The 27,411-nt window shown below is 42.3% G+C and overlaps 1 protein-coding gene across 2 annotated transcripts in view; it reads left to right on the top strand.

Moving 5' to 3' along the window:
* Positions 1-11,645: 11,645 nt before the first annotated feature.
* The window catches only part of sash3 (SAM and SH3 domain containing 3), a 65,174-nt gene continuing 49,408 nt past the window's right edge, over positions 11,646-27,411 (top strand). For both annotated transcript variants that reach the window (XM_060832266.1, XM_060832265.1), the window contains exon 1: positions 11,646-11,766. In XM_060832266.1, the coding sequence (XP_060688249.1) occupies positions 11,710-11,766 (57 nt within the window). In that variant the 5' untranslated portion in view covers positions 11,646-11,709. The remainder of the gene's footprint in view (positions 11,767-27,411) is intronic.

Below are 27,411 nucleotides of genomic sequence, written 5' to 3'. Positions count from 1 at the left end.
CCGTCCCCAGTGTGGACACACACTCCCGTCTCCGGTGTGGACACACACTCCAGTCCCCGGTGTGGACACACACTCCCGTCCCCGGTGTGGACACACATTCCAGTCCCCGGTGTGGACACACACTCCTGTCCCCGGTGTGGACACACATTCCCGTCCCCGGTGTGGACACACACTCCCGTCCCCGGTGTGGACACACACTCCAATCCCCGGTGTGGACACACACTCCCGTCCCCGGTGTGGACACACATTCCCGTCCCCGGTGTGGACACACACTCCCGTCCCCGGTGTGGACACACACTTCAGTCCCCGGTGTGGACACACATTCCCGTCCCCGGTGTGGACACACACTCCCGTCCCCGGTGTGGACACACACTCCCGTCCCCGGTGTGGACACGCACTCCCGTCTCCGGTGTGGACACACACTCCCGTCCCCGGTGTGGACACACACTCCCGTCTCCGGTGTGGACACGCACGCCAGTCCCCGGTGTGGACACACATTCCCATCCCCAGTGTGGACACACACTCCCGTCCCCGGTGTGGACACACACTCCCGTCTCCGGTGTGGACACACCCTCCCGTCCCCGGTGTGGACACGCACTCCCGTCCCCGGTGTGGACACGCACTCCCGTCCCCGGTGTGGACACGCACTCCCGTCCCCGGTGTGGACACACACTCCCGTCCCCGGTGTGGACACGCACTCCCGTCCCCGGTGTGGACACACACTCACGTCCCCGGTGTGGACACGCACTCCAGTCGCCGGTGTGGACACACACTCCCGTCCCCGGTGTGGACACACATTCCCGTCCCCGGTGTGGACACACACTCCCGTCCCCGGTGTGGACTCAGTCACCCGTCCCCGGTATGGACACACACTCCCGTCCCCGGTGTGGACACACACTCCCGTCCCCGGTGTGGACACACACTCCAGTCCCCGGTGTGGACACACATTCCCGTCCCCGGTGTGGACACACACTCCAGTCGCCGGTGTGGACACACACTCCTGTCCCCGGTGTGGACACACATTCCCGTCCCCGGTGTGGACACACACTCCTGTCCCCGGTGTGGACACACACTCCAGTCCCCGGTGTGGACACACATTCCCGTCCCCGGTGTGGACACACACTCCCGTCCCCAGTGTGGACACACACTCCCGTCTCCGGTGTGGACACACACTCCAGTCCCCGGTGTGGACACACACTCCCGTTCCCGGTGTGGACACACACTCCAGTCCCCGGTGTGGACACACACTCCCGTCCCCGGTGTGGACACACATTCCCGTCCCCGGTGTGGACACACACTCCCGTCCCCGGTGTGGACACGCATTCCCGTCCCCGGTGTGGACACACATTCCAGTCCCCGGTGTGGACACACATTCCCGTCCCCGGTGTGGACACACACTCCCGTCCCCGGTGTGGACACACACTCCCGTCCCCGGTGTGGACTCGATCACCCATCCCCGGTGTGGACACACACTCCCGTCCCCGGGATAATTAGAAAGCAGGAATTTTCAGCATTGCTTCGCTTAAGGTCCACTGAAGATGTTACCTAGTAGTGTAACAAAACGCCTGGAAATGGAATTTGCAGCTCAGTGAGCAAACCTACATCCAGAAGAAGAGGCAGGAAGGAAGATGACATCAGTGACACCTTCACTCTCAACAGATATCCTTGAGCACATAATGGCTCCAGTCTCTTTAGGATGACATCCCTTCACCAGCCTGTCACTTCCCATCACAAAAACTCCTGCAATAAAAGCCACCCACAAACATATTTTCATAACAGCTTTAGCAACAATACATCCAATAATATAAAAACATTGAGCTATTCTCTTTGAGCCTTTGGGTGTCTTTGTACCACTTAGAGCTCCCCTACATGGACACACCAGTGGCAGCAGCATGGCAGATGGAAGGCTCCTTTCTTTCATAGAGTCATAGATACCTACAGCACAGAAATAGACTGTTTGGCCCAACACATCCTATTATGATCTAGCCCCATTTGCCAGCATTTGGCCCATATCCCTCTAAACCATTCCTATCCATGGACCCATCCAGGTGCCTTTTAAATGTTGTAATTGTACCAATCACCACTACTTCCTCTGGCAACTCATTCCATACACACACCACCCTCTGCATGAAAGAAATTGCCCCTCAGGTACATGTAAATTTTTCTCCTCTAATCTTAAACCTATGCCCTATAGTTCTGGTCTCCCCTTATTCTGGAAAAAGACCTTAGCAATTCACTTCATCTGTCTTTACTAATTAGCTTCTGTATCACTTACTTTAAAGAGAGTGTCAATAATTGCTGGCTCGTTGACTCAAAAATTACTAAAAGAGAATAAGTTGCAGCTTTTCAGCTTGCATTTATCAAATTCTCTAGGACACTCGTGCCAACCAACCCCATCACCCCGTGGCTGAACACTTCAACTCCCCCTCCCACTCCGCTGAGGACATGCAGGTCCTGGGCCTCCTCCATCGCCACACCCTTCCCACCTGACACCTGGAGGATGAACACCTCATCTTCCGTCTTGGGACCCTCCAACCCCAGGGCATCAATGTGGATTTCACCAGTTTCCTCATTTCCCCTTGCTCTGCCTTATCCCAGTTCCAAACTTGCAGCTCAGCACCACCCTCATGACCAGTCCCACCTGTCCATCTTCTTTTTCACCTATCCACTCCACCCTCCCCTCCAATCTATCACCTTTACCCCCATCTCCATCCACTCTCAGCTACCTTCCCCCTAGGGTAAAAAATGAGGTCTGCAGATGCTGGAGATCACAGCTGAAAATGTGTTGCTGGTTAAAGCACAGCAGGTCAGGCAGCATCCAAGGAACAGGAAATTCGACGTTTCGGGCATAAGCCCTTCATCAGGGCTTATGCCCGAAACGTCGAATTTCCTGTTCCTTGGATGCTGCCTGACCTGCTGTGCTTTAACCAGCAACACATTTTCAGCTACCTTCCCCCTAGCCCCACCCCAACCCCTCCCATTTATCTCTCCATCCCCGCAACTCCCAGCCTCATTCCTGATGAAGGGCTTTTGCCCAAAACGTCAATTTTCCTGCTCCTTATGTGCTACCTGACGTGTTGTGCTTTTCCAGCACCAGTCTCTTGACTCTCACCATCAGCATCTGCAGTCCTCATTTTCGCCTACTTTTCATTAACAATAAGTCAGCCAAGAGGAATACAATGGAAGATTCCAATGAGTATAAGTCTGTGAGCTAAACAAAATTCTGGGCAAACCGAACTGGATTTCTTGGTGGGAGTTCACAAAACTACACTGTAGATAAATATCAGGATATCTGTACAGATCACCAAGAAAGTCAACTAAGAAACAGTAGCACAAAAACAAAAACAGAAAAGGTAGCCCGATCACAGCTAACAAAGGAAATTAGTGATAGGATTAGATCAAAGGAAAGCTGCAAATGTGTTGCTGGTCAAAGCACAGCAGGTTAGGCAGCATCTCAGGAATAGAGAATTCGACGTTTCGAGCATAAGCCCTTCATCAGGAATAAGAGAGAGAGCCAAGCAGGCTGATATAAAAGGTAGGGAGGAGGGACTAGGGGGAGGGGCGATGGAGGTGGGATAGGTGGAAGGAGGTCAAGGTGAGGGTGATAGGCCGGAGTGGGGTGGGGGCGGAGAGGTCAGGAAGAGGATTGCAGGTTAGGAGGGCGGTGCTGAGTTGAGGGAACCGACTGAGACAAGGTGGGGGGAGGGGAAATGAGGAAGCTGGAGAAATCTGAATTCATACCTTGTGGTTGGAGGGTTCCCAGGCGGAAGATGAGGCGCTCCTCCTCCAGCCGTCGTGTAGTTGTGTTCTGCCGGTGGAGGAGTCCAAGGACCTGCATGTCCTCGGTGGAGTGGGAGGGGGAGTTAAAGTGTTGAGCCACGGGGTGATTGGGTTGGTTGGTTCGGGCGGCCCAGAGGTGTTCTCTGAAGTGTTCCGCAAGTAAGCGGCCTGTCTCACCAATATAGAGGAGGCCACATCGGGTGCAGCGGATGCAATAGATGATGTGTGTGGAGGTACAGGTGAACTTGTGGCGGATATGGAAGGATCCCTTGGGCCCTTGGAGGGAAGTGAGTGTGGAGGTGTGGGCGCAAGTTTTACATTTCCTGCGGTTGCAGGGGAAGGTGCCGGGGGTGGAGGTTGGGTTGGTGGGGGGTGTGGATCTGACAAGGGAGTCACGAAGGGAGTGGTCCTTGCGGAACGCTGATAGGGGAGGGGAGGGAAATATATCCTTGGTGGTGGGGTCCGTTTGGAGGTGGCGGAAATGGCGGCGGATAATACGTTGTATGCGCAGGTTGGTGGGGTGGTAGGTGAGAACCAGTGGGGTTCTGTCTTGGTGGCGGTTGGAGGAGCGGGGCTCAAGGGCGGAGGAGCGGGAAGTGGAGGAGATGTGGTGGAGGGCATCGTCGATCACATCTGGGGGGAATCTGCGGTCCTTGAAGAAGGAGGCCATCTGGGCTGTGCGGTGTTGGAATTGGTCCTCCTGGGAGCAGATGCGGCGGAGACGAAGGAATTGGGAATATGGGATGGCGTTTTTACAGGGGGCAGGGTGGGAGGAGGTGTAGTCCAGGTAGCTGTGGGAGTCAGTCGGTTTATAATAGATGTCTGTGTTGAGTCGGTCGTCCGAGATAGAAATGGAAAGGTCTAGGAAGGGGAGGGAGGAGTCTGAGACAGTCCAGGTGAATTTCAGGTCGGGATGGAAGGTGTTAGTAAAGTTGATGAACTGTTCAACCTCCTCGTGGGAGCACGAGGCAGCGCCGATACAGTCATCGATGTAACGGAGAAGGAAGGCACATATAACTTGGCCACAAAAATGCAAAACACCCAAGATTTGGGAGCAGTTTAGAATTCAGTAAAGAAAACAAAGCTACTAAATAAGAGGGGGAAAACAGAGTATGAGACTTATACTAAAACAAATAAAATGATTTCAAATGCATGGGAAGTAAAAAAGATCAGTGGAGACAAATGTAGGTTCCTTATAAATCCTGTTTTGATTGTAATGAGGAACAAAGAGAAAGCAGATCAATTAATTACAGACTTAGTTCTGTCTTCACAAAGGATGACATAAATAATGTCCCAAAAATGCTTGGGAACACAAGGTGTAAGATTCGCGGTTTTGAGGAAAATATGTGCTCGATTTCAGTCCTTTGAGATCGTAAACCATTTTGCTCACAAGTCCATATATTATCCAAGAACTGATCATATCCCTCAGAATTAATCTGTTCTAATTCCTAAAAAACTCTTCCAAGCATTTTTTTTTCCTTCATCATTACACATTTGTGAATATAGTTACCTCTACTCAATCTTCCCCACTTCTCTGGATTTTTCTTCTTAAGGTCAACTAGGAATGAGCAATAAATGCTGACCCAGGCAGTTCTACCGACATCCCATGAATGAAGTTTTTAAAAATTCAGGTGTTCTAGAGATTTCACTGTTCTTCCAGAATACATTCTGTTCTGCTTAGAAGACTGAAAGAACTCCCGATGCTGTAAATCAGAAACAAAAACAGAAGTTGCTAGAAATTCTCAGCAGGTCTGGTAGCATCTTTGAAGAGAAATCAGAGTTAATCATTCCTCAGAGTTTAGAAGACTGGCAGTTTGGGAGGGGGCAGGTCATTGACTTTGATTCTCTTTCAAAAAGAATGGGATTTGTAGACCCTTACACGATCAAGTCCCCCAGTGTAGAGCACATATTTTCTAACCAATCATTCAGACATGTTATGACTCATATCTGGGATAGGTCAGACTTGAACCCAGACACTACCATTGTGCCACAACATCTCACTGGTTCCCATCGTATTTATCCCAATTACTCAGTGATGGATGATTAACTCCATTTTAAATAAGGTGCCTGCCATTCCTTCCTGTAGCAGAACAAATAATATTTAATCTGTGCTAACAGTTGGCATCTTGAATGATTATGCCTTTTCTGTTCTAATCTTTGATCCACCGTTGTTGCTCTATCCTAAATGTGACAACTGTCCTGTAGACTATGGTCTGTTGCACTGAGTAGGACTGCTCTTTATTGTAAACCCTTCGGTCTCCCTGTAAGTGTAACTATAGATTCAATGTCTTTGGTAGAGTGGTGGGCTAAGTCTTCAGTTTTCTACTGAAAATCTGCAGCTCTGAATGTTGTGATGGGTGTATAATTTAGCAATACCATGTCGAAGTCTGTATTCTCCTTCAAGAGTGACTGAAGTATCCCAATCCCACAATAGGCTTCCCCATTCATGACAAATCTAGGATTGGCTACATAAGAACTCATTAGCAAACTGTGGCTCATTTTTTGAAACTATTACATCTGGCATACCATGTAAAACTCAGATCACTGCATCTGTGGTTGTGGTATCCAACCTCTTAAACACTCTCCTTGGCAGAAATACTCAATGACAATAACCTGTGTGATGACAGATGGATAATTTATACACAGTAATATCATTTTTGAAAGGTAAATTTGAACAGAGAAACAGATAAATGTGCCTCATTCCCCAGTGCCAATTCCAAGCTAATTAAGAATCAAGACCCTGACTCCTATAAACAGAGCAAATAAATTTTTATTTAGGTATCTTACCACAAAAATGCATAACTGACAAATCAAAACTTGAGAATGATTGCCCATTGTTACAAACTAATGAAGTGAACATAAACAAAGTTTCACAAACCAAAAAGGATAGATTGGAAGGATTTTAGTGTAGCATATATTATGATCGTGTGTTGGATTTTGTGATCACTGCAAAGAGATCCATAAACTAGCTAAGTGCATATTTTGTATTTAGTGATTCAAAACAGAACAGATTTCTGATTTGTCAAAGAATTACCTTGGAAACAGGGCACTGTTTATTGGTCTTTTGATGATAAATTCTTTGCTTTCATTCACCCAAAATGTTAACCTGACCCATGGAACAGGTTATATTCTGTTAGGTTACTGATGTTGTTACAGATATTTCTATTAGTCTTATATAGTTCCTTAATAGCATATGAAATCTAATCAGCCAATTTCCATACCATCAGTCAAGTCTCAATCAATAGTAAATAGTAATGCTCTGGCTTATCACTTGTACAACAGCATGCTCACCAATGCTCCATTCATTACAGTCTTATTTATACATAGACAATAAAAACAGAAATTAGCAAATGGGGAAGGCTGTCTGCCCTTGACAAAGCAACATTTAACTTAGTGTGCCTTCAAAGAACCTGAACTCTTAATAAAATTGAAATAAACAGAACACAACAGGAATGTTTTCTGCCTGTTGAAGTTGCATCTCACTGGTTGTGGTTATTGAAGACTAATCAATCCAGCTCCAGAGGCAGGATTTCCTCAGAGTAGTGCCTATGCTTTAACCATATCAGAATTGGGGATCTTGCTAACAATTGCAAAGGGTTCCGTTTAATCACAATTCCTCAGATGCTGAAGCAATATATTCCTGCATGCAGAAAAATGGACAAGATTCAACTTGGGCTTGTCAATAACAAGTAATATTTATGCCAGACAATGACCAACTCCAACAGAAGAAAACTTAACTACTGCCGTTGATGTTCAATAGTATTACTATTGCTGATTCCACTATTGGAGGAATGCCACAATGTTAGTAATCCGGGATCCAAACTAATAGTCTAGGGGCCTAGATTTAAATCTCACTGTGGTGAGTGCTTAACATTGTCATGTTTCTTAATTCCAAAAGCAGATACTCTAATTTGATGATCAAAGTGTGAACATAACGGATTTAAAATGCAATTTTATTTTTTCTTAATTTCCTATAATTCAGTTCTCATGTTCTTCTTACATCACTGAGAATTTTCTTTTGATCCTCTCAATTGGAGATGTCTGCAATCTGTTTTCTGTGATCCCTTTACTCTTCTAATTCAAAAATTCTTAATGAGTCTTTTTCCTTGGTAAATTGTAATGCCAGATATCCTTTAATATAATTCTCCATGCCATGAAGTTACTTTAATCTTTCAGTTCAACAGCAAAGATCTGAGAAAAGATAAAGTTATTTAATTCCCAATTAGTGTCATTCTGTTAATGCATTTTTCTGTTATTCTGTTGGAGTCAAAGATCTGTTATTATTTTCTAGAACACCAGCATCTAGGTTGGTGTGAATGTCTTTTTCAATCAGCTTGCAAAGCAATTCAAAACAAATTGATTTCCTAACTGTTAGCACAGCAAGTGAAGTTGGTTTGTTTGGAGCTGCTCAACTATGATACAACGTGAGCCTATATCTTCAGAGGATGGGGAATAGTATTGGTAAGAGAAAAAATTGTGATGGCAAAATGAACAATGTGCGAGACCACAGTTATATGTAAATTTATTCAGGAAGAGGTGATTATTATGGTGTCTATAATGTACAAGTGTGCAATTTTTGTGCTGAACTGCTGCATGAGAGAGATAAGTAAAGTTTGAATATATGATCTGAGCATTTACACTTCATTGCCATCAATCCTTTACAACATGTAATAGCTGAGAAAACATACAACAGCACGTTAGTATTAGGTTTTCTAAGAATGTGGAACCCCACAGGTGACATTACATTGTTTTAGTAAAGTAATTACTGTAGAATGCAATATCAGGTACATCATTGGTATCGTGTCACTACAAAGTTTCATGCAGTAAGCCATGACTGGGTCAAAGCCATTTGTCTAAAATAGCTGAGAAATTCTATCATTAAAAATAAGAGAAATAAGAAAGGGATGATCACCTTATTGGGATTGTATTATAGACTCCCTAATAGTCAGAGGGAAATTGAGAAACAAGTTTGCAAGGAGATCTCAGCTCCCTGTAAGAATAATAGGGTGGTTATGGTAGGAGCTTTTAACATTTCAAACATAGACTGGGACTACCATAGTGTTAAGGGTTCAGATGGAGAGGAATTTGTTAAGTGTGTACAAAAACTTTCTGATTCAGTATGTGGATGTATCTACTAGAGAAGTTGCAAAACTTGACCTACACTTGGGAAATAAGGCAGGGCAGGTGACTGAGGTGTCAGTGGGGGATCACTTTGAGGTCAGTGACCATATTCTATTAGATTTAAAATAGTGATGGAAAAGGGAAGACCAGATCTAAAAGTTGAAGTTCTAAATTGGAGAAAGGACAATTTTGACGGTATTAGACAAGAACTTTCAAAAGCTGATTGGGGGCAGATGTTCGCAGGTAAAGGTATGGCTGGAAAATGGGAAGCTTTCTGAAATGAGATAACAAGAGTCCAGAGTAAGTATATTCCTGTTAGGGTGAAAGGAAAGGCTGGTAGGTATAGGGAATGCCGAATGACTAAAGAAATTGAGGGTTTGGTTTTCTAAAAGAAGGAAGCATATGTCAGGTATAGATCGAGTGAATCCTTAGAAGGGTATAAAGGCAGTAGGAGTATACTTAAGAGGGAAATCATGAGGGCAAAAAAGGGACATGAGATAGCTTTCGCTAATAGTTAAGGAGAATCCAAAGGGTTTTCACAAATACATTAAGAACAAAAGGGTAACTAGGGAGAGAATCAGCCCCTCAAAGATCAGCAAGACGGCCTTTGTGTGGAGCCACAGAAAATGGGGAAAATATTAAATGAATATTTTGCATCAGTATTGACTGTGGAAAAGGACATGGAAGATATAAAAATTAGGGAAATAGATGACGACATCTTGAAAAATGTCCATATTACAGAGGAGGAAGTGCTGGATATCTTGAAATGGGTAAAGGTGGATAAATCCCCAGGATCTGATCAGGTGTACTCAAGAACTCTGTGGGAAGCTAGAGAAGTGATTGCTGGGCCTCTTGCTGAGATATTTGTATCATCGATAGTCACAGGTGAGGTGCCGGAAGACTGGAGGTTGGCTAACGTGATGCCACTGTTTAAGAAAGGTGGTAAGGACAAGCCAGGGAACTATAGACCAGTGAGCCTGACCTCAGTGGTGGGCAAATTTTTGGAGGGAATCCTGAGGGACAGGACTTACATATATTTGGAAAAGCAAGGACTGATTAGGGATAGTCAACATGGCTTTGTGTGTGGGAAATCATGTCTCACAAACTTGATTGAGTTTTTTGAAGAAGTAACAAAGAGAATTGATGAGGGCAGAGCAGTAGATGTGACCTATATGGACTTCAGTAAGGCGTTCGACAAGGTTCCCCATGGGATTCCGGTTAGAAGATTAAATCTCACAGAATAAAGGGAGAACTAGCCATTTGGATACAGAACTGGCTCAAAGGTAGAAGACAAAGGGTAGTGGTGGAGGGTTGTTTTTCAGACTGGAGGCCTGTGGCCAGTGGAGTGCCACAAGGATCGGTGCTGAGTCCTCTACTTTTCATCATTTATATAAATGATTTGGTTGTGAGCATAAAAGGTGTAGTTAATTAGTTTTCAGATTAATTATTGGAGGTGTAGTGGACAGCAAAGAAGGTTACCTCACATTACAATAGGATCTTGATCAGATGGGCCAATGGGCTGAGAAGTGGCAGATGGAATTTAATTTAGATAAATGGGAAGTGCTGTATTTTGGGAAAGCAAATCTTAGCAGGACTTATATACTTAATGGTAAGGTCCTGGGGAGTGTTGCTGAACAAAGAGACCTTGGAGTGCAGGTTCATAGCTCCTTGAAAGTGGAGTCACAGGTAGATAGGATAGTGATGAAGGCGTTTGGTATGCATTCCTTTATTGGTCAGAGTATTGAGTACAGGAGTTGGGAGATCATGTTGCGGCTGTACAGGACATTGGTTAGGCCACTGTTGGAATATTGCATGCAATTCTGGTCTCCTTCTTATCAGAAAGATGTTGTGAAACGTGAAAGGGTTCAGAGAAGATTTACAAGGATGTTGCCAGAGTTGGAGGATTTGAGCTACAGGAAGAGGCTGAATAGGCTGGGGCTGTATTCCCTGGAATGTCAGAGAGTGACGGGTGACTTTATAGAGGTTTACAAAATTATGAGGGCTATGGATAGGATAAATAGACAAAGTCTTTTCCTTGGGCTGGGAGAGTCCAGAACTAGAGGACATAGGTTTAGGGTGACAGGGGAAAGATATAAAAAAGAGACCTATGGGGCAACTTTTTCACACAGAGGGTGGTGTGTGTAAGGAATGAGTTGCCAGAGGAAGTTGTGGAGGCTGGTACAATTGCAACATTTAAAAGGCATTTGAATGCGTATATGAATAGGAAGGGTTTGAAGGGATATGGGCCGGGTGTTGGCAGGAGGGACTCGATTGGGTTGGAATATCTGGTCAGCATGGACGGGTTGGACCGAAAGGTCTGTTTCCGTGCTGTTCATCTCTATGACTCTAAAAGTAAATTTCCTAATTTTTTGTTTTGACAATCATGATTGATATGCAATTATTTTTGTGGATCTTTGACTTACTCATTACATACATAAAGTATGCAACTATTTAACATATAATTTAACATATATTTTTAATATATTTAATTGGTTGTGATATAAAATGCAATTTATTTTTAAAAATAATTGCAACATTCAAAGCTAAAACATTTGATTTAATATTAACAACTTTGTCATTTTTAACACCTTGATTCTGTTGCTGTGCAAGTGAGCATAGCCCTCAGTAAAACTTGTTATTTCCTTCCTGGTAGAGCTTGTATACTGACGTCCGAGTTGCAGCCAACACCATTTTGTTGCGGTAAAAATATGCCATGTGACTCCCCTTCCTGTGACTCAGATTCCTTCAGTTAAGCAAAACATCTCTAATTTATAACCTTTTCTTATTTTCATTCTCTGAACAAAAAAAATGCTCCGAAGAAAACCTTCCAATGCATCAGAGAAGGAACAAAATCGAAAACCAAAGGTAAGGGCATTTAATTAATTAACATTTATGGTGACATTAATTACAATCAACTGATGATGTTTTACAGTTTGAGGATGAGCTATGTGGTGCTGCACGACTACATTTCGGGCAATCTTTTAGTCACACCACGCAATAACTCTCTACTTCACGGATGTTAACAGTGTTTCAACAGTATAGTTGTAAAAAATTCCGATTAGTTCAAGTTATTCATTCACAGTTCAGAGTGGTCTGTGTTCATTGCCTAGTACAAATATCAGTTTCACATGTTGATTGCACATTAACTAAAGTATGCTTTACACATTGGTTGTTTATTCCTGATGAAGGGCTTTTGCCCGAAACGTCGAATTTCCTGTTCCTTGGATGCTGCCTGACCTGCTGCGCTTTAACCAGCAACACATTTTCAGCTTGTTTAGCTATTAGACAAACAATTAATGAATAGTCGTTGAAATACGATGTTTTTCTGACTTAAGTTAAACCTGTATTGATGTTATTATCGAATTAAGTTTTAAAAGATACTTTATATGATCAAAGTGGTGTATACATTAAATCTGCAGACAGAACTATTTTCTACTTAAGGTATTCAGTGTCACAATTGGTCCAACATTGTGCCCTTTGTATCTCAAATCATGCAACCGTGTAATTTTCCTAAACGTAAAACAATCTCAAGTGCTAACCTAGATTATGAATTATGGTAGCGGGGTTGAAACCATAATGTTCTGAGTCAGAGATTAGTATCACTGATAATTGCAAAGAAAAAGCATTTCATATATGCAAATCTTTCACAGTAACTGAGTTCTGAATTCAAGTTTTGTTTAAACGGGAAAGCACTTGTTACTGAATTACTCGTTTTAAAATGAGGTGTTGCACCAAATGGAAATCACCTGCTGCAGGCTTTTCAAAAACAGGCAACAAATCATCCGTTAACCTTCCTGACTCAATATTAATTTATGATTTAAGATTGATAACTTCCCTTAAAGTATTAGACACTGAATATTAAAGACCAAAATACTTGCAGTTATCTAGTATCTTTTAAAGCCATTGTAGGTCTCAAAGCACTTTACCACTAATGAAGTACTGAAATATAGTCACTGTTATAATGTAGGAAATGCAGCAGCCAAATTACATACTGTAAGTTCCAACAAACAGGAATGTGATCATGACTAGATAATATGTTTTTGTGATGTTGATTGAGGTATAACACTGGAGAAAATTCCGCTGGTATTCTTTGAAATAATGCAAGGGGATCTTTTATGTCCACCGGAGCGAGCAGGACCTTGGTTTAGTCATATCCAAAAACCAGAACCTCCAAAAACATAGTAACCCCTCAGACTCTTGTTTTGAACACTCAAGAAAATGACCAGCAGAAGAGCTGTGGGACATTAGTTAAATATGCAAAACACGCCCTGATGACATCAGTTCGCCCTGTACTCAGAGACCTGAGTTTATGGAAGTATTATAATCGCTTTCCTGAGAAGTCAAGGCTGCCAGAAGAGGGATTGTGATTCAGAAGGTAATTTTTGACTTTCTTTAGGGCCAAGAATAAATGGTACAGCTCTAGTCTCCAGCAGAAAACCTTAGCCTCCCTTACCCTGAAGTGTCACAGAAAGTATCCATAGTATTCCTGATGAAAAATGTGTACATTCAGGACATTTTTTGAGACTTCCCACATACCTCCATGAAAATTGCAGCAGGCAATCAAGTGAACTCACACAGATATCTATGCCCCAAGTCTCAAATTTCACACTTACTGAGGAGAACTGACGAATTGCATTGATAAAATTAATGCAGTTTCATAAAGCTTATGAAACAGAAAAGGCTTGAAGTTTGAATGTGAGTGAAAAAAGCAATAGATGGCTGTGGTGACCAGGAAAGTTCAGGGGCCCAGAGAAGGCTGCCAACAACAGTGTACTTTCTGAAATGGGGTATTGCCAAGGCTTCATTGATTAGAAGAGGGGAAATGGAGGGAGTGCGACAGAAGTTTGGACTTGCCCTGTTTGGTCCTGCTTCCCCTTGGCCTCATAAGGAGAGTTTTTAAAAACTTTCGTCAGATGACTATGCTGGCTTCCCAATGCCTTCTCCTGGAGAAAGTGTCACCAGACCACCAGGCTCATCATTTTGAAGAGGTTGGACATATTATAGGGCTCCCACTAGAGATTAGCACAAGCTTCATCTGCAGCCTAAACTAATGAAGTGAAAATGAAAAATCCATGAGAATGGAGTAGGAAATTAAGTTGCTCCATTTTAACTCACTCCCACTACTTTCCTGCTGTCTGGGGAGTGTTAGTTTCCCCCATGTTGTTCTGTGTTTTGTTTAAGATTGAGAGATCTTATAATTTCATAGTTGTACTATGTATATTAAAATCATAGTTTAAAATATGTCCCCATGAATCTTCCTCGTTGTGTCTTGGTATTAATGCGTCCTTCCATATTACATCAATTTCCAAATAGCGATTTGGTTTGATAGCAGCCATCCTGTAAGTCACAGTTACCTGATTCCCATTCAACCATCTCATCCTTGGAATTATGGTATGGAACTATGAAATCATTCAGTTAAAGAAGATGAACAAAATTAACTTCACAAAAGTATTTCCAATGTTTGGAGACTATTTTCCTTTTGTCATAAAACTTTCAAGTTATTTTTGCAAAGTGACAGCATAAGTCAGTTTTACAAATGCAGACACAGTACAGAATATCAGAAACTTGGAAGATGTGGCCAATATTTCCAAATATGTTCTCCACATGGATGATTTTTTCTGATACCAATACCATTTCATAAATGTTCACCTTTTTGTGTTGTACTTACTTTCTAACCTGCATATGAGATACACATTAGACAAAGGCAGAAATACAATTACAGAGAATGGATTACTGTGAATTATCATAGTAATCTGAATGAAGAGAATTTCACCTGATCAGTCTATCCAGTGGATTCAAATTCACATCTCAGAATAATAAGAATTGTTTCATATTTCATTCCTAATTCAACATTTCTTTGGATGAGGTCAGTAATCTCATTGGGAGATCACAAGAAGAGTGAATTACTTTTGCCAAAAAAAAGCACCTCACTTTCATTCTCTTTAACTAATCTGGATTGGAATCCTCCTTCCTCTGAAACAGATACCCTGTGAATTGGAGATCAACCTCTATTCCACATCTATATTCTTCCTTTCCCTGACATTCCCAAGCTGGCCAGGGCTTACCAGCCTTGCCCCAGAAAGAGCCCAGACTTACCTTTGAATCAGGGTTCCATCAGTGCCTCCTCTTACAATCCCCAGTGGTGGTCAGCACTCCTGGTGGTGCAGCTGAACAAGGGAGTTTCTAGCACTCTTCTTGGCCAGCTGCTCTCAGCAGTGAGACTTCCTCTTCAAAAAGGCGTGAAGAGGGCTGGAAACCTGCCTCAAGTCAGTTAAGGACGCAACAATTGCTACATTACCTCGGCAAAGCAGAGACTGGCACACCACTAACTTTTATGTTGATGTATCCAGACCATACACCCTATGTAAAATTTGATTCTGAAAGGGTTGTTTCCCTTGGACTGTCTAAATGTTCTTTGTGTTGACCACCCATTTCATGAAGAAGTACCTCAGCAAATTGATCCAAGATTTGCCCTTTAGAATCTCAATCTGTGCTTCATTATTCTACAGTCAAAGTTCTCTTGAAGTAGCTTTCAGATTTGCCTTTTCTGTAGTTTTTACTATTATCCCCTCCAAGTTGCACGAGTGCACACCTGCAAAACATTCAGAAATTAAGCGTTATGCAGGGAACATTTAGTGCACAAGCAACATTCTCTTTAAGCTGTCCACGTATGTGGCTGTGCTTCATATAGCACAAAAAGCCAGTCGCACACAACCAACAAAATTTGAACGATAATTTCCACAAACTACTTCATTTTAACTACCTCCTAGTTCTCATCTATATGCTGCACCTATAATATGCTGGTGTCATCATCCAAAAATGCAGCATTACTTTTCCATATGTATATTCACAGTCTCTGGTTCTACTCCCCTTCCACCATCCAATCAGATAGCTTGTCCAACATCTGTTGAAATTCTGTCCAATTAAACATCAAAAGACAATGTAGTCTTCTGTTTTCAAAGACTTTGTTCCGTCTCTATTGACTCAATCCTCTTTCTGCTAACTCTCTGAAGCTGAACCAAACTATTTGAAACATTTACAGGTGAGGGAAGTTTCCTAACATTGCTAAAATCCTTATCCATGCTTTTGTTTCCTCTAGACTTGACCTCTAGGTGACCTCCATTGACCTTGGCAAATTTGAGGTTATTAAAGCCTCAGCTGTCCATTTTTGAACTCTCACCAAATCCTACAGTCCCATCAGCATACCACCTTGAAAGCTTTCATTCTTAATTTCAAATCCATCCATAGTCTCACTCCTCCATATCTCTGTGACCTACTCCAGCTTTACAGTATCACTACTGCAGCTACAGCTTCATCTCCAATCCCACCACCACCATTGAAATTTCAATGCTTCATGAATTCTGGCCTTTTGAGCATTCCCAAATCCACTCACCTCACTTTTGGTGGTTGTGAAGAAAAATAAAAACATTCCATTTATTTCTCTCCCCTTTTCCCTTTTGGTCACCCTTTGAAAAGAATGTTGCAACGTCAGCCAACTACACCCAACTAAACTCTCAGCCTACAGAACAACCTTCACTGGATGCCAATGGTTTGGATTCAGACAAAAATCACATGAATTCATGTCCATATCTTTGAGTTTTCAATCATCTTAAATCAATGGTTCCATCTTTTTATTTGATTGTGTGTCTGTCTGTCTGTCTGACTGATTGAATGGTGAAAGTCATCCCTGGATACTTGAGTAAACCATACCTTAGAGATAGTGAGGACTGCAGATGCTGGAAAATCAGTCGATAAAATGCAGAACTGGAAAAAGCACAGCAGGTCAAGCAGCATTAGAGGAGTGGGACTGTCAACATTTCAGGCAGAACCCTTCATCAGAACTGGGAAGAGGGAAGGGGCTGAGAAATAAATCAGGGGAGTGGGGTGGCTTGTAAAAAATGGTAGCTGAGATGGTGATAGGCGAATGCAGGTAGTAGCTGATAGAGATTGTCAGTGGGAAGGGTGGGGCAGATAGGTGGGAAGGAAGATGACAGGTTAGGTCAGTTCAAGGGGGCTGGGTGGAGAGGGAGGGCTGGACCTGAGATGAGGCGAGGGGTGGAGACATTTGCAAGCTGGTGAATTCTATGTTGAGGCCTTAAATTTTTAACTTTAATGCTGAACAGAGTTTGTTGTGTGTCATATAAAAATTGAACATGACAGAATTTGTGAGAACACATACCACAGCCTAATTTGAAAAGAAAATGAAGGAAGAAAAATTTTAAAATTTAAAAGCATCTAAACTACCGGACAGAAGAGGAGAAAAATTTTAAAAGTTGAGTTTATTTCTCTCCCCTTTTCCATAACGCTGACTCTTCACCTATGATTTGTTCTTTAAGACACTACTTAACATGGCTTCAGTTTGGTCCAAAAATCGCCTTGTGTGGTTTGGGATCAAAATTTTGTTTAATAATTGAGAGTTTGTAAACCAATTTGGCAGGTGGGTTGCAACCAGGAGAATTACCAAGGGATACAGAATACTGAAAAAAAGATAATGCAAGAACAGGCAATGGTAAATTATTAGGTGGGTTCAGAGTAAGAGAGGAAGTAATCATGTTTAAATTACGATTAATGTGCATCTGTGTGAATGCACAAAATCTAGCAAATAACATTGGTGAGTTGCGGCAGATTGCTGTGTGGAAACTGGCTCTAAAGGTAACCTGACTCGAAGAAGGCTATAAAAACAGAAATTGCTGGAGGAACCCACCAACTCTAGCAGCATCTGTGCAGAGAAAGCAGACTTAACATTTTAAGTCCTGTAAGCCTTCTTCAGAACACAGAATCACAGATTTGAAATGTTAACCCTCCTGCCAAACCTACTGAGTTTCTCCAGAAATGTCTATTTAGTTTCATGTTTCCCACACCCGCAATACTTTGCTTTATCTTAAAAGAGCAGCCTGAGTATCAATATTCCTGGACTGAAGTTAGTCAGGAAAGATAGAAAAAGAAGGAAGAGGGAAAGAGTTAGCAGAGCGATTACATAGAGATTATTGTGCTGGCCTAGAGGGGTCAAGGATTGAATCTTTGGCTAGAGCTAAGGAACAAAAAAATGCAATTCCATTCCTTGGTATAATGTACAGGCTATCAACTAGTACAAGGAAATTACACAAAGTTGCATGAATTGTAATGTGGTAATTTACTTACATGAATATAGACTGGGATGATAGTAATGTAAAGAGCAGAGAGAGGCAAGAATCCCTATTGTGTGACCAAAAGAATTCAGGACTTTTCACTAATTCAGGAATTGGTGATCTTTTTAAAAGCCTCATTGGTTTCACTATCAGCAGTAACTCTCCCGAACTTTCTTTCACTGAAAAGAAACAAAGTGAATTTAACTACATAGGCGTTTCAATTTGTTCACAATTATTTCATTTGCACAGGTCTGCAAGCATCAGTTTGCAATTAAATAATCTGATTAGGTGCAGTATGCATGCATATATATTGGTGCAGGATACAGCCTGAATCGACCACAATATGTAGCATTAACATTTCTAATGTGAAAAATAAAAGAGAATTTAACATTTATTTTTGATGGAATTCAATATCTACAAATGATTTATATTTACCTTTGAAAGTTGCCCATCAAGAGATGCTCTTAACTTGAACCCTTAATACATCTGATCTACCACATTGTTTTACACAAAGCAATCCAACAGAAGACTAAGGGAAGCAGGAGGAAATCTGAATAACTGCTTAGCTTTAGTACCAATAAAAATGATTTGTATTTGCATTATATTCAGAGAAGGAGACAGAAAAGAGATTGTTTATTTGAAATTGTTTGGCAGCTGGAGGGACTCAGAGGACAGGAGAACAGGCGTGTCAGCCTCTGCAGTTGTCCAACTGGTTGGAGGTTCTCTTTGTTTGGAGAAGAGCAGAGTAGTGGATTGAATGTGCTGAATGATCATGTGATAGAGGGAACCATACAATGGGGGGATCCAGAAGTAATGGTAGTAGGGGACAGCATAGTCACGGGATTGACACGTCTTTGCAGCAAAGAGTCCAGCCAGCTGTGTTGTTTGCCTGGTGTCAAGATTCACGATACCTCCTCTAGACTGGAGAAGAACTTGCAGTGGGAGGCCCAAGATCCAGTTGTTGTTAGATTAAATTAGATTAGGTTACTTACAGTGTGGAAACAGGCCCTTCGGCCCAACAAGTCCACACCGACCCGCCGAAGCGCAACCCACTCATACCCCTACATTTACCCCTTACCTAACACTACGGGCAATTTAGCATGGCCAATTCACCTGACCCGCACATCTTTGGACTGTGGAAGGAAACCGGAGCACCCGGAGGAAACCCACGCAGACACGGGGAGAACGTGCAAACTCCACGCAGTCAGTCGCCTGAGTCGGGAATTGAACCCGGGTCTCAGGCGCTGTGGCCCATATCGGCACAATGACATAGGTGGAACTAGGAAAGAGGTTCTGTAGAGCTAGTATGAGGAATTAGGCAGCAAATCATGAAGCAGAACTTCAAAGGAAAAATCTCTAGTTTATCACCTGAGCCAAATGCAATATGGCATAGAGGAAACAAGATTAGAGATATGAATGCCTGGCTGAAAGACTAGTCTGGGGGGGATCTGGGTACTGGTTCATGGGGCCCTTGGCGCCAATACTGGAGAAAGTGAGATCTATACTCTTGGGAGGGTCTATACCTGAACCATACTGGGACTGGTGTTCTTGCAAACAATATAACAAGGAAGTAGAGTAGATTTTTAATGAAATAGTGGGTGCAAGGGCCAAAATTTGGAAAGTTGTAATGGGATGTAACTAATCGATATGTGGGGAAAAGGCAACAGAGGAAGGAATTAATAAGGGAAATGGTAAACAGACAATGATAAGAAAGGACAGAGTATACAGATCTAAAAGCAATTAAGCAAATAAGTCCAGAGGTTACAAAAATAATATATGGGCAAAATTTAAGGCACTGTATTTGAACACATTAAAATGTGCTTTAACATTTAAAACACAACCGATGAACTAGTAATATAAATTGAGATAAATAAACATGATTTAATGGCCATAACTGAGACATGGCTGCAGGATGACTGCGATTGAGACCTGAATATTAAAGGATGTGTGACATTTAGGAAGCATAGGAAGCTAGGAAAGGGTGCAAGAGTGATTCTGTTAATTAAAGAAAATATTACCACAATATAGTGGGATAACCTAAATTCAGGAAACCAGGACAGAGAAGCAGTCTGGGTAGAGATGAGGAATGATAAAGGCAAGAGGTCACCTGTGGGAGTTATCTCTTCATAGTAACCATGTAGAGGAACATGATATCGAGAGAGGAATAAAGAGGCTTGTCAAAACAGTACTGCCATTATCTTGAGGGATTTAAACTTACATATAGACTGGTAAAAATCAGATGGGAAAAGGTAGTCTAGATTAGGATCCATTGAATGTTTTCAATACAGTTTCTTAGACCAGCATGTTATGGCACCAAGTGGAGAACAGGATTTTCTAGACCTGGTTTTGACCAACAAGGTAGAATTAATTGCTGACCTCATAGTAAAAGCACCCCTATGTAGAAGGTGACCAGTTCACTAGGTTGTGTATCATATATAGATAGCTTTATGCCTAAACTGTTTCTGAAGCTTGGCTGCTATGAACTGTTGTTCTGAGGTTTGCTCTTCCTGTAACTGTACACAGAAATAAATAAATACCCACTAAACTTAGTCTAAAAGATCCACCTGTACAATATACTAACTGTCTAGACTGAGCACCAAATGGCAGTAGTCTTTGTTGTTTTGCATATTTTTATTTTCCTGTCTCAAAATTGGTCACAGAATCACGCCACAGTGAGAAGTCTTTCAGGAGAGACGGGGGATAACATTTAAAAAGAGAGATTTTCAGCATTGAATGTTTTCACGTCTTATATCAGCAATAAGTTTTCTCTCAAAATCACATCCTAGTCAGATCTTGGCCTTGCCTGGAAGTAGTGCTGTTTCACATTTGAGAGCAGAATTCCTCCTTTGTGTTATTGCAACAGCTCTGTAGTTGAGATTGGAAGGTAACATTAACCTGTTCTATATCATATCACAGGAACTTTCTCTTCAAAATAAAAACTTAAAATTGTGAGTTTTACCCAAAAACAACTCAACAAGATAGCTATTTATCAATATTGAAATACTTGCTTGAGGTTCTTGCACAAACAATGTACATTATTAGTATGAGTAAGAAGCCTCTACTCTCGTATTTGCTCATGATTCATATGCAAAAATATCACTGCTCCAACTGTCAGAACACTGCAACCCTATAAGTGACAACACTTGTTTTTCCCCCAATTCAAGTCACATTTAAGGAAGTAAAGCAAGTCGAGAATCTGTTACACCATAGCAACCTATCAATAAAACAAGCTTCTATTTCAATTCCATTTTATTCAAATTTATATCATTCCAAATTAAAGAAATTATGAAGCAGTTTCTGTGAAAATTGAAAATAGGGCGTCTGGCAGGAAGTGGTTAACCTCTTCATCAGACAATTATACTTCTGCCTGCAAGCTTCTTTGCTAAAGTGAAGTGAATCAAAGTACTGCGAGTTACACTTGCATCAATAAAAAGTTGCACATATACTTAAATAAAATGTCTCCAAATGTCCATACTGGAATTAATTTCTCGATTCAACTAAGGTTCTTTAAATGCTAATTTCAGAGAATTGCATTTTGTGCAGATGATTTGAATTGAAATAAAGTACAAACTGGAAAATAGAAATTACATGAATATCAGCACACTTCTCAAGCTATGTGCATTCAAATTGCAGTTCACTGCTTGTACAAAATTAGGGTTCTCTGTAAAAACAGTAAATCTGATTAAGCAGCTTCTTTAACATTAATATGTTCCAGTTAAACCAAGATAATAAGCAGTTATAATGTCCATAATTGTTTATACAGACATTTTCCAACCTCAGGTGGGCTGTGGGGTGGGGGGGCGGGGGGGCTGAGTGGGGGGGGAGGGGGGTAAGAGGTCAAAATAGAGAGGAAAATAGAAATGGAGATCAAATCCACGATGAGGGAAGGTATAACAAAGGGCAAGTGAAACTATCTTTCTCACAATTGGAATAAATAATGTGCAGGTGCCAGTGTTGGACTGGGGTGTACAAAGTTAAAATTCACACAACCCAGGTTATAGTCCAACAGATTTCTTTGGAAGCTCTAGCTTTTGGAATGCTGCTCCTTCGTGAGGTGGTTGTTTTGGGCAGGAGTGCTGAAATAGATATCCTGCGCAGCCTCTTAGTTAAAAGGTAAAGTATTACACAAAAGACACAAGAGAAGGAAATGAAATCTGCCAGTTTTTCCAAACACTAATCTGCTACTGGGACATTATATGAAGTCTTAATAGGGAAATTAATTGGTCATAACACTACTGTCTGGTTCGGGCAGTCAACGTTTCCATTACTTGGTGTCTTGCTTGATCATGAACTGTTACCAACACTTGATGCTTTTGGGAAGGATGAATTGCCTCACCCCTAACCTTGTCATGAATCGGCTGATGGAGGACTCCATCCTGCTCTTTGAATCTCTTCCAGCAAGCCAACACTTGCAGTGTCTGTTTGGACACTCACTCGATGGTGTGCAGATGATGGATGTTGGGCTGATACCTACATAAATCAATTGAGATAAATGGTAATAGTGACATTACACCTGTCTTTACTTGTTGAACATATTTTGAATCTCACTCATAAGTGTACTGGTGCAGTCCACTGACTCATCGTCTGAATGTCACAGGGAATCAGGGTCAGAATGCTGCCTTTGACTGAGGTTTGGCATCAGCTATAGTCCCTTTCAGTTGAACAAAGGTGAATTCTCTCTTATGGTCAGCTTTCAAATTAAGGGCATCAGGTTTACATTACTTTTGCCTAACTTGTATTAGATCAGGAATCAAAACTATGCTAGTTCAGTGGCCTATTGGGCCTGTTTTGCTCCTATATTAGTAGGCATTTGAAAGTAGCTAAGTGGGTTGTTGTCTGTAAACACTGCAAATTCTGGACTGGTCAGAATGTCTTTGAACTTCTGGGAAATAGCTTACTTCAAAGCTGGTAGTTCGTGTTTCATATTGAAGTAATTCTACATATACAGACATTTGGTAAGACATGCTTCTGCTTGAGGATGAACATGTTGAAGTCTAATTTACTGTGATGCCTAATGGCATATGATACCTCGTAAACCTTTTCCTAACCATTGCTTCAGCTTCCTTAGTAAATTGTAGAGTGGGGTGACCACCTGTGCATAACCTTGAACAACCGACTGAACCAGGAAACCATGTAGTGTCCTTCCCATCTGCGGTTCAGACCACCCCTCCACTTTTTGGATTTCTCATCATCAAGAGTAATGTCATCTTTAAGTATCAAAGTGCCCAAGATACTGTACTTTTATTTAAAAAAAGTTGACACTTCTCTGGTTTGACATCCATGTTAAACTGAATCAAACTTGCTCACGTGTTGAGTCTTGCAACGGTCTCCTTAAATGTTGAATTGAAGATAATTAATATAGAGATATATAACAAGGGACTGAAAATTAAGGTGCCAAAAGGTTTATCCTTCTCAGGCATGAAGGTGACAGGGACTTTGCACAGCTCAAACTGCATTCTTCTGCATTATAAAGTTCAAAATTCATCTTTTCAATGTCTTGTTCTGTGATTAGTAGCTGTTTATAATCATGGGCCAAATCAAGATTACAGAAATACTTCATGAATTTGAGAAGTTGCAACATTTTCTCAATCCTAGGCAAGGGTAAACATCCTTATAGACTTTTGCATTGAGTTCCAGTAATCAAGACAGCGATTCAGTTTTCAACTTTCTTCCTCACAAGGACTGTGGGGGAGGTAGGCAGATTTTATGACCATCAGATGTCACTTTACACCAAAGAATCCTACAGGTAGTCCTGGACCTCTGTTGGAGATGGCAGTAAGGAATCTTTACTGGATGGTCATCTGCAGTCACAATCCTGAGGTTTACCAGGTCACATTATCTATGTCATTATTGCCTTTACTGGAAGTTGCCCATACTTTATGAGAATACAAACAAGCTGCCTCCTTGAGGTCGCCTCCAACTCGCCAACATCCATCCTTGAAATGAGATTCAAGGTAACTCCTCCTGTAAGGCCACATCAGTGATAGTGGCAGGTTTAAAGGACATCTATAGGCATTCTGATTGGAGGTAAGCATCTTTGTCATTGACATTGGTGACCTGCATGGGTCCCCTGTCCTTTTCTCCCAGTGTTACACAAAGTGAGAACTCTGCAACATTTGACACTGTGTCAAGGCTGATGTTGATCAATTGGGGATAACTGACATAAGCTTTTGATAACAGTTCATGATGCAGGCAGGTAAAAAAAACAGCCTGAAAAGTTCAAGGGTCCTGTGCAGGTTCTGGGGTTCTTTGAACAACTGTACCTTTTCCCAATATTTCCAAATAAGCTCTCCCGCACGTATGATAATCATGAATGCTACCTGCTCACTCTAATCCCTTTAATGCATGAAATTTGCCATCTTTACCTGTTCTGGCCTACTTGTAACGCCAGACCAATAGCAACGCGGTTAACTTTTACTTGCACTCTGGGCAATTAGAGTTAGGCAATGAATGTTGGCTCGGCAGCTCCACCCACATCCTGTGAAAGAATTTTTAAAAACTCATTTTGAAGCAACTGCACATCATCACCAGCCGTGTTCATCAGTCCAAATTACTGATCTTTGGGTGTTTCTGAACTCCACTGAATCTGTCCAGCTTCCTACTCATCGGCAAGTAGGATATCCGATCAAGGGAAGGCACATGGAGACCCTATGTCGGTTTGCCGAAAAGTCCACTTCATTCTGCTGCTACAAGAGCCTCCAATGGTTCCATAAGAGTTTCAGCCTCCCTCATGAATATTGCCAGTTTTGACTCCCCCATCACTACTCTCAGCCTGGCACCTTTCAACCTCATCAGCCATGAATCAATGCCCATGCGTTGGAATCTTGCCAACGGTGCCAGAAACGTAATAAGTGATTTGAATACATAAATGACCCAAACGGCATAAAGCAGGGATTCTTCTTTTCCGCTGGCATCAGAATATTGCAAACATGAAAAGAAAAAAATGTTTACGTGGAATGAAGCCTATGGTTTACACTGGGGTAAGGAATCCTTTGACTATGTGGCCTCCTTACCCCAACAGCACCTTCTTTTTTCAGAGAAAATCCTTTTGAACCCTCCAGCTGCCCTCCCTCACTGTCACCACTTGCTGCTTGGGGTCCTGGCACAACTGTTCATACTAGCATGCTCAGTACTCTCCCCTACAATCACCACCTGCTGCTCCAAGTTCCATTACACACGATAGAAACCAACAACTATTAAATCGCTTGCTTCTCCTGACCTAAAGGTATTTTTTTTAAATGCCTAAAGCTTTCAAAAAGTTGTCATGCATATCAAATATTGTTTTATCTCAAAAGGTGAATTTTACAGGAATTTGAGTAAGATTTGCAACAGAATCAGACAAGAAATCTGGTGAGCCCCTTTCGATGACAGGAGTAACTCATTTCATCTTTTCCCAAACTGTGTGGCATGTTTCGTGTTAGGCAGCACAAAAAATATTAAGAGGGATTATTGCTTGTTAAACGCCTTGTTGACAGCAAATCTTGTCTCATTAATATACAGTTTTCTATCTTACCCAACTCACCAAACAAGCTAGATTTCAAGAAAACTCGACTTGTATTCAAAGCGAGTACCTGGCAGATTCAGCTTGCCATTTGCTCTGAAGATCCACATGTGAGACACTGGGCACCACCAAGTCAGGACATATTCCATGAGCACCTGAGATAGCACATCCCGTGTCCACAGGTAGTGGCATGTACTGTCCCAGCTTCAAAGAACCCTCACGGCCCATCTCTTATCTAGTTACAAGGCACAACTACACTTCACTGTTGCACAAATTGTGTTGCACCAACAATCATCAAAATACTGCTTGCAAAGACACTATGTGCTCAGGGACACAAACACAGCTCATGGACTGGATCAAGCTGCATTTCTGGCTCATTGTTTGCTTTGTCAGCACTCACTCACTCACTCTGACCCTTTCTGAATGTTCACAGAAGGCTTGCTTTGACTTCTTGCGCTTTACTCCCTCAGCCAGCTATACCAGGTTTTGCCTTGCCCCATTCAATGCAGACACATAGCAAGAGATCTTGCTGTAGCTTTCACGGCCCCAGTCAATTCAAGGAGATTAGCCTTTGCTCAGGGGGTCCTGGCAGTGTAAGTCAAGAACACCATCCAATTTCAGTCCAGCGACTTGGATGCAGTAAGCCAACCATGCAGCATGGTCAGAGTCATGATACTTGCCATTGCAAGGATGAGAAGTTGAATGTTGGGCAGCCGTCACCCAGCTTTACTCTTACTGCACTGTTGAAGTCTGTTTTCCTCCTGGAATGAGAGCGAAGCAGGTATGAGGTGAAATGAAAGTGGGTGGCACAACTTTCACTTTTGTTGCAGGTGGGGAGGTGACCTGAGTGAGTGAGTAGCCAGGGCAGAGAGCATGCAGAGTTAGCACTCTTGAGGGTTGGGCTAGGTGACAGCAAGTGAGAGTGATAGAGCATGAGCCTTGGTGAGAGGTACAGCTGCACAGATAGTCAGTGTGAAATGGTGTGGAGAAGATGGTGGCACTCACATTAATGGAGTGGGGATCATTGTCCATTTTCCTATAGTGGTGAGCATTCCTCCAGATGATAGAAACTGCACTGACCTGATTGGTAACCTCAGAGCAACCTGCCATGGTCTGGTGTCATGGCCTTTATGGCAGGTCATGGAGGAAGAGGAAGTCTGGTTTCCGTACTGCCCCTCCTATCAGGGCCTCCACTCAATTGGCCACAGAATGGGGTGCCCATTTCCCCACCGTCTGCCATGTCTGGAGCAAATGTCAGGAACTGTGCAGGGAAGCTTCAGACTGACTGCTTTGTCCAGGTGCACAGTGAGCTTTCAAAGATGATGCAGCCACAAGGGGTGCCAGTCTTTTGTCAAATATCCGCCGAGTGACCTGTTGTTCTGGGAACGGCGTGTACTGAGGAAGGTCTGGAATTGGACTTCAGAGATGGCATACTGGTGTGGTAGGTAAATAATAAGGCGAGTTTGATAAGGTGTAGCAAGAGGATTCACTAGGCCTCACGAAACTTACACTTTAAAAGACTTAACACAATTTCGACATAGGGCTGAATCTTAAGCTTTTTGGTTATGCTTCTGCTGCAAAGTACTCCCTGCATAAAAAGAAAGTAGTGCATTTATTTAGTACCGTTCACAGTCACTAGCCACATCCTCATGTGCTCCTCGTATGTTCACCTAAAGATGCAGACTGGACCTTGGTTTAATCTCACATCTGATCGATGGCACACCTGACAGTGCAGCATTCCCTCAGCACTGAACTGTCAGTTTTGATTTTTGTACTCATGGCCTAGAATGTGTTTAGAATCCATTAACCTTTCGATGCAGAATTGACAGTGCTACCAACAGAGCCACAGTGACATGAATGCCATTGCAAAAAAATGCAAGT

Source organism: Hemiscyllium ocellatum, chromosome 11, assembly GCF_020745735.1.
Source record: "Hemiscyllium ocellatum isolate sHemOce1 chromosome 11, sHemOce1.pat.X.cur, whole genome shotgun sequence".
Classification (NCBI taxonomy): domain Eukaryota; kingdom Metazoa; phylum Chordata; class Chondrichthyes; order Orectolobiformes; family Hemiscylliidae; genus Hemiscyllium; species Hemiscyllium ocellatum.
This window is presented reverse-complemented; position numbering and strand designations above follow the sequence as displayed.